This window comes from Bufo bufo, chromosome 3 (genome assembly GCF_905171765.1).
Source record: "Bufo bufo chromosome 3, aBufBuf1.1, whole genome shotgun sequence".
NCBI lineage: Eukaryota > Metazoa > Chordata > Amphibia > Anura > Bufonidae > Bufo > Bufo bufo.
This window is the reverse complement of record NC_053391.1, coordinates 245,252,839-245,265,107: the sequence shown is the minus strand read 5'-3', so window position 1 is coordinate 245,265,107 and position 12,269 is coordinate 245,252,839. Positions and strand designations below refer to the sequence as shown.

Genomic DNA, 12,269 nt, shown 5'->3' with positions numbered 1-12,269 from the left:
GACGATGAGGTCCTCGACCCCACATGGAATCAAGGTCATGCGAGTGACCTGTGTAGTTCGGAGGAAGAGGCGGTGGTCGCACAGAGCCACCAGTACAGCAGAAGAGGGAGCAGGGTGCAAAAGCGGAGCGGCCGTCCCCTAGACAGTACGCCTGCTACTGCCCGCCACAGCAAGAGACCGAGCACACCAAAGCCAGCTCCAAGGAGTTCCTTGGCGTGGCAGTTCTTCAGACAATGTGCTGACGACAAGACACGAGTGGTTTGCACGCTATGCAATCAGAGCCTGGAGCGAGGCATAAACGTTCTCGACCTGAGCAAAACCTGCATGACCCGGCATCTAAGTGCAAAGCATGAGCTGCAGTGGAGTAAACACCTTTAAAAACCAAGAAAGGTCCCTGGCTCCTCCTGCTTCCTCTTCTGCTGCAGTCTCAGCCTCTGCATTCACCTCTGGAGTGACAGTGGCACCTGCCACCCCGCAAACAGAGGATCTGCCAGCAACGCCACCACCTGGGTCACCAAGCATCTCCACAATGTCCCATGGAAGCGTTCAACTCTCTATCTCCCAAACACTGGAGCAAAAGAGGAAGTACCCCCCCTACGCACCCGCGATCCCTGGCCCTGAATGCCAGCATTTCAAAATGATTGGCATTTGAAATGCTGTCATTCCGTCTGGTGGAGACGGAGAGTTTTAAAAGCCTTATGGCGGTGGCTGTCGCCACTACTTTTCCAGGCGAGCCACCCCTTCCCTGCACAACCAAGTGGGGGACAAAATCAGGTGTGCACTGTGCAACGCCATCTGTGGCAAGGTCCACCTAACTATGGATATGTGGACCAGTAAGCACGGTCAGGGACATTATATCTCCCTAACAGCACACTGGGTAAATGCAGTGGCGGCTGGGCCTAAGGCGGATAGCAGTTTGGCGCATGTCCTTCCACCAGCGAGGATTGCAAGGCGCTTCAGTTTGCCTCCTGTTGCTTCCTCCTCCTACTCCGCTTCCTCATTCTCTACCGCCTCCTCATCCGGTCAGCATAACACCTTCACCACCAACTTCAGCACAGCCAGGGGTAAACGACAGCAGGCAGTTTTAAAACGTATCTGTTTGGGGGACAAACCCCACACCGCGCAGGAGCCTACACCGCGCAGGAGCTGTGGACGGGCATGGAACAACAGACCGATGAGTGGTTGGTGCCAGTGAGCCTCAAACCTGGCCTGGTGTGCGATAATGGGCTCAATCTCGTATCAGCTCTGGGACTAGCCGGTTTGACGCACATCCCTTGCCTGGTGCACATCCTAAACTCAGTATCTGAGGAAAGGGATTTAGGGGTCATTATTTCAGAAGACTTAAAGGTAGGCAGACAATGTCATAGAGCAGCAGGAAATGCTAGCAGAATGCTTGGGTGTATAGGGAGAGGCATTACCAGTAGAAAGAGGGAGGTGCTCATGCCGCTCTACAGAGCACTAGTGAGACCTCATTTGGAGTATTGTGCTCAGTACTGGGGACCATATCTCCAGAAGGATATTGATACTTGAGAGAGTTCAGAGAAGAGCTACTAAACTAGTACATGGATTGCAGGATAAAACTTACCAGGAAATATTAAAGGACCTTAAAGGGAACCTGTCACCAGGATTTTGTGCATAGAGCTGGGGACATGGGCTGCTAGATGGCCGCTAGAACATCTGCAATACCCAGTCCCCACAGCTGGAGAAATATTTAAAAAACGAAAAACTTCTACAAGAGGACATATGGTACTTTTAAATTAGAGGGGCAAAGGTTTAAAAGTAATATCAGGAAGTATTACTTTACTGACAGAGTAGTGGATGCATGGAATAGCCTTCCTGCAGAAGTGGTAGCTGCAAATACAGTGAAGGAGTTTAAACATGCATGGGATAGGCATAAGGCTATCCTTCATATAAGATAGGGCCAGGGGCTATTCATAGTATTCAGTATATTGGGCAGACTAGATGGGCCAAATGGTTCTCATCTGCCGACACATTCTATGTTTCTATGTGCTGAATTTGGTGGTGCAGAGGTTCCTTAAAAATTACCCCGATATGTCAGAGCTGCTGCAGAAAGTGCGGGCCGTCTGTGCTCGCTTTCGGCGTTCTCACCCTGCTGCTGCTCGCCTGTCAGCGCTGCAGCGTAACTTCGGCCTTCCCGCTCACAGCCTCATATGCGACGTGCCCACAAGGTGGAACTCCACCTTGCACATGCTGGCCAGACTGTGCGAGCAGCAGCAGGCGATAGTGGAGTTTCAGCTGCAGCACGGACGGGTGAGTCGCTCTGCGGAACAGCACCACTTCACCACCAATGACTGGGCCTCCATGCGAGACCTCAGTGCCTTGTTGCGCTGTTTCGAGTACACCACCAACATGGCCAGTGCCGATGATGCCGTTCTCAGCGTTACTATCCCACTTCTATGCCTCATTGAAAAAACGCTTCGGGCTATGATGGAAGAGGATGTGGCACAGGAGGAGGAGGAGGAAGAGGGATCATTTCATAGGGTTTCAGGTCAGTCATTCACAAGTGGCTCCGAGGGTGGGTTCCTGCACCCACAAACGCCAGGTACACAATTGTCCAGCCAGGGCACAGTTCTGGAGGTTGACGAGGTGGAGGATGAGGAGATGGAGGAGGAGGAACCGTGTTCACAGCAGGGTGGCACCCAAACCAGATCATGGCCATCACTGTGGCTGGGGGGATACAGAGGACAAAAACAAATGCGGTCAGCTTACCAAACAATCATTTTAGGGGTCCTATATATATGTTAAAACTACAATCTTTATTAGTAACTTTTAAAATTGGAGAAGAAAAGATGAACAAGGTGATATAAAACTATCAGGCCACAGTTGCGGGCTTGAGTGAAATACTATGTATCTTATAATATGGTCGCTGTCACTTGCTGTGGACTCTTTGGGAGGTTATTTGCCTCACAGATACTTTGTAGCCGTTGCTGGCACTCTGTTAAATATCAAGTGCGCGATACTTTGATGCCACTGAGAGAGTGAGGGTGCTACTCCCCAAAGGGATATGTGATGGCACCTCGGCTCCCCAAGTGCGTTTCACTATGGTGTGCTCTCAATGGTGGAATTGGATGTCTAGTGCATCTTTTATTGGAAGCCTTGAGTGCACACACAAAGTACAGCGTTTCGGCTACGCAGTAGCCTTTGTCAAGTAACTATAATACTTGACAAAGGCTACTGCGTAGCCGAAGCGTCGTACTTTGTTTGTGTGTGCACTCAAGGCTTCCAATAAAAGACGCACTGGATATGCTGCTGTGACTTCCATCTTTCATTGCTCTCATTTGTCCAGTGTCCAGCTTATACTGTATATATTCCACCACTGCTTTACCTGTTACTAACCAGGATCTATAATATTGGACTATATCATCTGCAACCTGGACACTACTTTTTTGATGGGTGGTTAGTACATCCCTTGATTCTTTTATTAGCTACCAATTTTGTGTTTATACATCTGTACCATTTTTACATGACCATTTTTTATTTTATTATATTGCGATACTTTTTTATATTGTGATAAGTTTTTTATATTGTGTTACTATTTTATTGCGCAAATCACCTTTTCCTTGTCGTCCTTCAGCAGCAGCAGCACCCATGGGAATTTCTAATCCTCCTGAAACATAGGACAGGGAGATGTCAATTAATCAATTAATCTCAGATCCTTTATTACTCCCTAGGTTAGAACCTCCTACTGTGTTTTTTTTCTGTCCTTCCTGGATAGCCTCCTTCTAATGAAGGAGGTGGAGATGTTGGGAAGTATACGGTATTCTTATTACTAACTTTATATTGTATTACTCCAAGGTCTGTGCCCTCTTTTAGCAGATATTTGATACAGCTTCTGTGTTTCGTCCGCTACATGAAGGGCTGCAGTGCTTGCACTGTGTACTATCATTTTTAGTGTGGTGCAAACTCAAGTATGTCAGCAGGTTAATATTTCTGCCTAAATTAGTCACTGTTAACTTGCCTTGAATTTTCCAATGTTGGAGCTTGTCTGAAAATGACACTGCACAGAGCAGGGCTTACTGGTTTGAGCCTGAAGTACTTTGTTTCTTCCACTTTACCTTCTTGTTGTGGCTCTTCCCTCTGGAGGTTCCACCTTCTTCCTGCCAGTGTTGCATGCGTGTCTCACCTCACATGCACCGCTACGTGGGGAGAAGAGAGGGATAAAACACGGCGCCGCATTGCCATGCTCCTCAGTGTTCCCTGCAAGGTAAGGGGCGCAATGGCGTCCAGATTGTTAGGCATCTCGCTTAAGTCTTTCAGTTCTTCTGTGTACAGAGTCTCTAATGCGCTTGTCAACGGTTATTCTAAGCTGAATATACCTGCACTCGTCAGATTGTAGAAGATAAGCAGCTTAAGGCCTCATGCACACAACAGTATTTTTTAACGTCCCGCAAAACGTGGTTCTGTTGTTCCGTGATCCGTGGCCGTTTTTTCTTCCGTTGTGCTTCCGTGTGTCCGTGTTCGCATTTTTTTTGCGGTCCGTCAGAAAACATGGAATGGTTAAAAAAAATATATTTTAATAACTCCACCCAGGATACTGGTATAAATTAAGGGCACCTGAGTATGGTTTTGTGGCCATTTTCTGTAGTCTTTCCAGAGTACAGAGGTTATTTTGGCTGCTTCGCTTTGCTGTATCACCATGTCGGATTCAGAGGAAGAGATCTTACTGCATTGGGTTGTTTCTCGGCAATGGGGATCGCGCACTCCTTTGTTGAATGAGGAACCGAGTAGAAGGCGACGATTTTGGGTCCATCCGATTGTTTCACAACGCTACCGGACGGACACTTCCATACCCTCTACAAAGATCTGCGGCTGCATCCAGAGACGTTCTATTCCTTCTGTCGGATGTCAGTGGGTACATTTGATCGCTTGCTGTCGTCTCTACGTACTGTCCTTACCTTCATGGACACCAATATGAGGCGCAGCATTTCTCCTGAGGAAAGGCTCATTGTCACGTTGAGGTAAGCAATATTGAACATTTAAAGTTTCACCAGTAATGTGCACTGCTTGTGTCAGGAGTAACATGTGCTTTAAAATGGCTGCTGTGAAACATGTGCTACTGTTTGCTGAATTAACGTTTCTTTGGCCTTTTTTTTTTTTTTGGTGTTTTTTGTTTTACCCCTTTAATCCCTGCCACATAACATTCCATTATTGATGTTTTTTTTTTTCTTTTGTGCAAGTTTTAAACGTGTGTTCAGCTAACGGCCTCCAGACACTCCATGAATCCTCAGCACTCGCCAGTAGTTTCTTTAAAATTTTGTTTTAGTCAGTCAGTCAGCCATGTTACAGCAGGCTGTAACCTGCCTGTCTGAGTGAATAATTTAATATTTTTAGTCAATTGCTGTTGTGCGCGTTTGATTTTTGTAGTGTCTGTAAGAATTGGGTTCCTCTGTCAGGATCTCTAGCTGCGTGCACCACCCTATTTGAAGTCTATATACCAGTCTGTTCCCTATTTTGTAGGATTGTGCTGCTGCCAACCCCTGTGATTTTCAGCTAACGTCCTCATTATGTCTAATGTTCTCATATTTTTGAACTTGCACATGACTATCTGCATTTCAAAGGGGCTAAACACAGTTGATGTAACTTAGTTGTGGTAGTACTGGCCACACCCCAATTGCTATTATTGTTTTGCTCATATACACTTTTTTTTTGGGAAAGGAAGTTTAATCAACCATGTACATGGGGCAGTGATGGCGAGCCGTTTTCAGACAGAGTTGCGAATGATCAACCCAGATCCGTACAGTTTAATGCAAAATGTCCACACGTCAATTTAGCATGAATACTGTAGTCTAAAAAAGTTTAGCGTTATTGCATTTTAGCATTTTGCCCTAAATGCCTGTTTAAATTCTGTGCTGCCTGTCATTTTCATAGTGTGCCCTGTGCTGATGAATGCTTTGGAAAGTCTAGGGTGTATATTTGTAAACCCTAGACTTTTGAATGGGTGTGGGTGCCCACAGAGAGGGCCTTGAGTGCCGCCTCTGGCACCTGTCCCATAGGTTCCCGCTCCACTAGACATAGGGTGTTTACAATCATGTAGTGTATACAACATTATACTAGAATCATAAATCTGTTGTTCCCTTAGATTTGCTGTTGACAGATTTTTTTTTTGTACTTTGTTTTTCTCAACAGATTCCTTGCCACTGGGAACTCTTTTGCACCACTGCATTTTGAGTTTCTTTTAGGAACCTCGACGATGTCGCGAATTGTACGACACACTTGCCATGTCATCTGGCAGCAACTCCGAGAGACGGTGATGCCGCAGCCCAAGGCGGACGATTGGGTTCGGATTGCTGAGGGCTTCCAAATTTCAGCGCAGTTTCCAAACTGCATCGGGGCAATGGATGGCAAGCACATCCGTGTGAAGAAGCCGCCACACTCAGGGAGCCGTTACTTCAATTATAAACAATATTTTTCGGTAGTGCTTATGGCTGTTGCTGACAGTCATTACCGGTTTATAATGGTTGATATCGGGGCCTATGGAAGCACTGCAGATGCTCGCATCTTTAGTGCTTCTAGAATGGGTGAGCAGCTTCGTGCCAACCAGCTTGCGTTGCCCGAGTCCAGAAGACTGCCCGGATATGCAGGTCCGCCGGCTCCATTTGTCATCGTGGCGGATGAAGGGTTTGCATTGACTCCACATGTTATGCGGCCCTTTCCAAAGCGTGGTTTGGATGTCAGGAGGCGTATATTCAACTACCGGTTGACTCGTGCCCGTCGGTATGTTGAGTGCGCTTTCGGGATACTCTCTAGCAAGTGGAGGGTGTTTTTGTGATCCATACAGATGGATCCGGAGAATGTTACTGTAACAGAACGCCTAGCATCCCGACTGGGTACCTCCGTCGATATATGCTCCTAGTGCTTCCAGAGGACTCCAAGCACTCCACTTGACACCGTACGCACTGCAGACCCCACGAACCGCCGCAGCTTGGTTGGGGTCTCACCGTCCTCCACCCACCATGGACCCAAGACTGGGCTTCAGCTTCCAGTGGGTGAACCTCTCCTACATCCAGAGAGCAGGAACCATGTGCAAGCTCTTACAAGAGCTTATACTCAGGGGAGTATTGTGATATAGCAATCCCCAAGAGTGTAGTTATCGCATTCCCCAAACATGATCCAAAACTTCATGAAGGTATAAAAGCAACCACTTTATTCTAACACACAAGCATTTTATACACATCTTCCAACAAGGCCACCAGCCACAGGGTTTTGTAAAAACAGCCAATCACATGCATTTACAGTATTCAAACCTCCCCAGCAATTGTACACAAAATCCCCTTCCCTCTGTCTGTAACGCAATAAACAAAATACAATGAGCATTGTCTGAGACGCAATTAACTAACACAATGAGCATTGTCTGAGACGCAATCCACAAAATACAATTACCAAACGTAATGGACTAACTTGAACCCTGGTCTAATTCGTGTGGGTGAGAGTTCAAGTTAGTCCAAGTCCTTTGTGAACAAATGAGGCCTGGCTGATGAAAGGGCCCATAATCCTGGGGCAAGAGGCTAGTAGCCAGGCCCCTCCAAAACCCAGTGGCGGGGTTGGTTTTGCCACAGTTACCCTGGTGATTAAAGCTTGTGTTGTTCTACACAACTTCACTAGAATTCACGAGGCTTCTTCTTCTGTTGACCTGGAAGATCTTCCTACGTCTTCAGATTTGGGTTTGGAAAGGACCCTGCATAGACGACCTGGGACTGCAGGCATTGCAGTTCGGGAACTCTATGCAGACTACTTTTACAGCCCAGAGGGGTCCGTGCCATGGCAGAGGGACGCTATTCGTGGCAGTTTTTGAAATCTTCTGGGCTCTTTAGTTTTTTTTTATTTTGTAGATAGATTACTAATAATTATTGTGGTAGTTGAGTGTAGGGACTCGCAAGATAATGAGGACCCTTGACGTGGGCTTGCGGGCTGAGATTTTTTGGACATCACATATTTAAATCTGCATATAACTAAATTTAAATGATGCTTTGGTCTAAATGTTAATTGACTAAAACATCTTTATATTTGTAGTATATTGTCCAAAATTTTTTCTAATACCTCATCATCAAAGTACCCCAAAATAAAGGTGTTGTTCATCCAAATAAAGTGTTGCTTTGTGAGCTACTGTGCGTGTGTTTTTTTTTAAACAATACAATTTTGAAAGGGAAATGTTTTGTGGATTGTGCCAAAAAAAAAAGTTTTTGCCCAAACCAAATTTATGAAAACTATTGGGCATAATGATAGGTAATGTAAGGCAATGGTTTGTACATTATGCACAAAACAATTTAAGAACATAAAACAATTTTATACAAAAAAAAATCACAAATTCAGAAGGTCATGAGTAAAGGAACCCGCTGGAAAAGAGGACCGTGGCCTTCCTTGGGCCTGCTGTGGTGGTCCAGTTTGCAAACTGCCCGGGTAAAGGGGCTGAGCCACACCTTGCATTTGGCCCTGGGGTAGGCCGTACTGGTGGTGTGGGGGGAAAGAAGGTGGTTGGGTGGGTTGGGTTTGAAATTGAAAGGGTCCAGGTGTTTGGTGCTGGCCGGCATTCTCTAAATCAATCTTCATCCCATTCAATTTTCCTAGAATGTCGCCATGATTTGGTAGTGCGAACATTTTGAGGACCACTACTAATGAAGCCAGGCACTCGTGATGCTCGTTTGGAGTTACCTGCTTCATTAGGGGCCCTAGTCCCCTTAGCATCTTCTCCTCCACACAATCACTCCGCCTCTGGGCAAGAAAATCTATGACGCGTGCGTCAATAACCTCACGACTCTCTTGCCCAGAGGTAGAGGGAGGGACTTGGCGATGATGTCTGGGCTGGGGCTGAATGATACAAGATGGACTGGCCAGTGGTAGGGGGGCCTGGGCCAGTGTTGAGTCGTCCGGGTCCTCTGCCGGCGTAGGTGCTGGACTGGTTGCTGGGGAATAAACCGCAGGGGTTTCACTCCCAGCCGTGTCAGATTCTTCCGAAGGATCCAGACTGTCCACAGTACTGTATATGAAAGAAACAAAAGTAAAAATTAGACCATTTTATTTCCACATTACAAAAGTACATAATTTATATTAGGTCTAACCAGCCGTGTGTATATAATATATATACGGAGTGGCAGCATACATCAGATATTTGAGTTTACACAATGAACAACAGCTTCTATGTGAATAGTGCAATTCCTAATTTAATTCCATTTTAAATGCAACGATGGGACAAGTTTTGTAAAGGGCTAATGTTAATGTAATGGGAAACCATTGTTTGCCGTTTGCAGCTGTCCAGCGTCAGAAGAGAATTACTCATTCAAGGGACAAAACCAGTGCGGATATTCAGGCCATCTCGACAGTATGTGGCCTGCTTCAACCATCCAAACATACAAGATGTAATGTTAACCTTGTAGAACCTCATTTACGGCTAAAAAAGAACATGCACTAGGCCACACTTGAGCATGGTGAAAGTAGTCGTTTTAAGCCGGATGGTCAAGCGTTGTTGGAACATCATTATAATCCATTATCATAGGATTCGGGTATTGTCATTTTATATGAGCAATGTAAGGAATCCATGTTGTGGTTGGTGCTATACCATTAAACCATTAGAAATTACATTGCCAATACCTAATGGGTAACAAATTTCAAAGCTTCCAAAAGGAAGATAATAGGTATCTATGTGAAAAATATTACGTCACCCTATAAAACAAAAAATGATACACTATTCTGGACTCCCATAAAAACGGGAGCCTTTAGCACATTTTTAAAAAAAACTCACCTATCCAGAGGATATGTACGAAAGAATATGTTGGTGTGTGACCAACAGCCGACAAACACGCTGAACATCTGTATGAGGAGATAATGCATGCAGTGCGCACGTGGCATCTCGCATCTCTATTCTTGTTCAGATTGCAAACATCTATGTTCCTGGACCGTCAATGAATTTATTCATCAGGAACAAAACAAAGAGGGGAGGCGCTATCTGCACACTGCACGTGTCGTCTCATCATACAGCTCATCAGCGGTGGTGCCTGGTGTGACTCCCCCACAGAAATGATGGAGACAACCAACACCAGGCATGTACAAACTGTTGCCCACCAGCTGATGCACAACTAGAACTCCAAGCAGGACTGGTTAGCTTACAGCTATTCTGGCATGCTTGGAGTATCAGTTTTAAAAGAGCTGGGTGGAGTCAGTTATGACATGGCAGGCCTACTGAAAGTATATGTCTTCAATAGTACAACACAACTCAACCCATTACTTTTGTGTACACTTTAGCTCACCAAGATCCAAACGTAAGTGTATGCAAAATTTGAGATGCAAATAAAAAAATAATAAACTTACGGCCTCAAATCCATAACAGGTCTTAAAAAATGCAACTGTTGAGTGTATACTGTATGTAGGGCCGCTTTCTTGAGGTACCCTCCCCACTCTGGCCTTTACTTGAGACCAGGGGCGTAGCTAGAAATGACTGGGCCCCATAGCAAAAACAATTTATGGGCCCCCCCCTCCCGGATCTCCCACCCCCACATACCTCTCGGACCTCCCACCCCAACATCCCCACACCACACTACTAAAGGGATTCTGTCATCAGATTTAACCCCTCTAACCTAAACATATGCTCATGTCCAGACTAATAAGAAGAATCCTAAGCTGGCCTTATTAAACCTCACTGTGGCTCTATTTGCCCAAAAAACAGTTTTTTATAACCTGTCAATCACTTACTTAAGGTGCCCAAGGTGAGGTCCGTTAATACAGGGTGCCCGGCCGCACCCCTTGCCGTCCGTTGCCCAGCGCCGCCTTTCCTGTCTTCAGCGCCGCCTTCTACAGCTCAGCGCCGCCTCCGCAATCCTCCCCTTCCCTCTGCCAGATCCCGAGCCTGCCGCTGCCAGGAGTCCGCACGGGCGCATCAGGCTGAGCCTAGTGCGCTGGCGCGGGATCTGGCAGAGGGACGGGGAGGATTCGGAAGTGGCGCTGAGCTGGAGAAGGTGGCTCTGGGCACCAGACGGCAAGGGGTGTGGCCGGGCACCCTGTATTAACGGACCTCCCCTTGGGCACCTTAAGTAATTGATTGACAGGTTATAAAAACCTGTTTTTTGGGCAAATAGAGCCACAGTGAGGTTTAATTAGGCCAGCTTAGGATTCTTTTTATTAGTCTGGACATGAGCATATGCTTAGGTTAGAGGGGTTAAATCTGACAGAATCCCTTTAAATAATGCAGCTGTGCCTGCCAGGCTTGAGCAGGTATATGTGTGAATATGGATTAGGGAAGATGCTGAGATCTGGCTGTACACACATATACCTGCTCAAGCCTGGCAGGCGCAGCTGCATTATTTAATAGTGTGGTGTGGTAATGGTTAATGGCATTTTGGCGAAGACACAGCCACCTAATCCTATCTGAGGGGTCTGTATTACTGGAGTTATTTCATCTGTGTGTGTGAGCTACTGCCGGATCTCAGCATCTTCCCTATTCACACATATACCTGCTCAAGCCTGGCAGGCGCAACTGCGCCCGCATTATTTAATAGTGTGGTGTGGTAATAATGCTTAATGGCATTGGCGAAGACCCCTCAGATAAGATTAGGTGGCTATGTCTTCGCCAATGCCATTAACCATTACCACACAACACTATTAAATAATGCGGGCGCAGTTGCGCCTGCCAGGCTTGAGCAGGTATATGTGTGAATAGGGAAGATGCTGAGATCCGGCGGAAGCTCACACACACAGATGAAATAACTCCAGTCTCCTCCACTTGTCCACTACACTAGTCTCCAGAGTGACTCCAGTTACAGTACTCCAGTCTCCACATCTCTCCACTGACTGACGCTGCCGCTTCGGTCGGAGACTCAGTCCCACTCCCCAGCCAGCCCTCACCTCAGCAACTTGAAGTTGAACCAACCAAACTGTACCCCGTATTGCGCATGCGCCGCCCGCCGAGCCAGCCAGCCACCGACACTCCAGCAGCTCAACTCGCAGCTTCCTAGTACGTGCCGCTCCTAGTCTGTGACCCCGCCTCCTCCACTTCCAGCGAACCGCCGCCCAGACTGCCTCTCTACCTCCGCCGGCTCCGAGTCCGACTGCCCCCTATCACAGCGCCACGTCCGGCCCACTCGCCACATTTTTTTTTTTTTTTTTTTTTTAATCCTCAGTCTGCAGCGGGCCCCCAGTGGCGTAGGGCCCCATAGCCATTGCTATGGCTGCTATGGTGATCCCTACGCCACTGCTTGAGACCTCCCGCCGGAATTGGTCCCGGCAACTAGACCAGCGGGTTTTAGTTTGTTTTACTGTTA

At 46.8% G+C, this 12,269-nt stretch overlaps 1 protein-coding gene across 1 annotated transcript; it reads right to left on the bottom strand.

Annotated features, from left to right (window-relative positions):
* Positions 1 to 8,246: 8,246 nt before the first annotated feature.
* Positions 8,247 to 10,346, bottom strand: LOC120993341. Its single transcript, XM_040421864.1, has 2 exons — positions 10,324 to 10,346; positions 8,247 to 8,995 (listed from the first exon to the last, which is right to left on the bottom strand). The coding sequence occupies exons 1-2, from the start codon at positions 10,335 to 10,337 to the stop codon at positions 8,320 to 8,322; spliced, it is 690 nt and encodes a 229-aa protein (XP_040277798.1). The 5' UTR covers positions 10,338 to 10,346; the 3' UTR covers positions 8,247 to 8,319.
* Between the last annotated feature and the right edge of the window lie 1,923 nt (positions 10,347 to 12,269).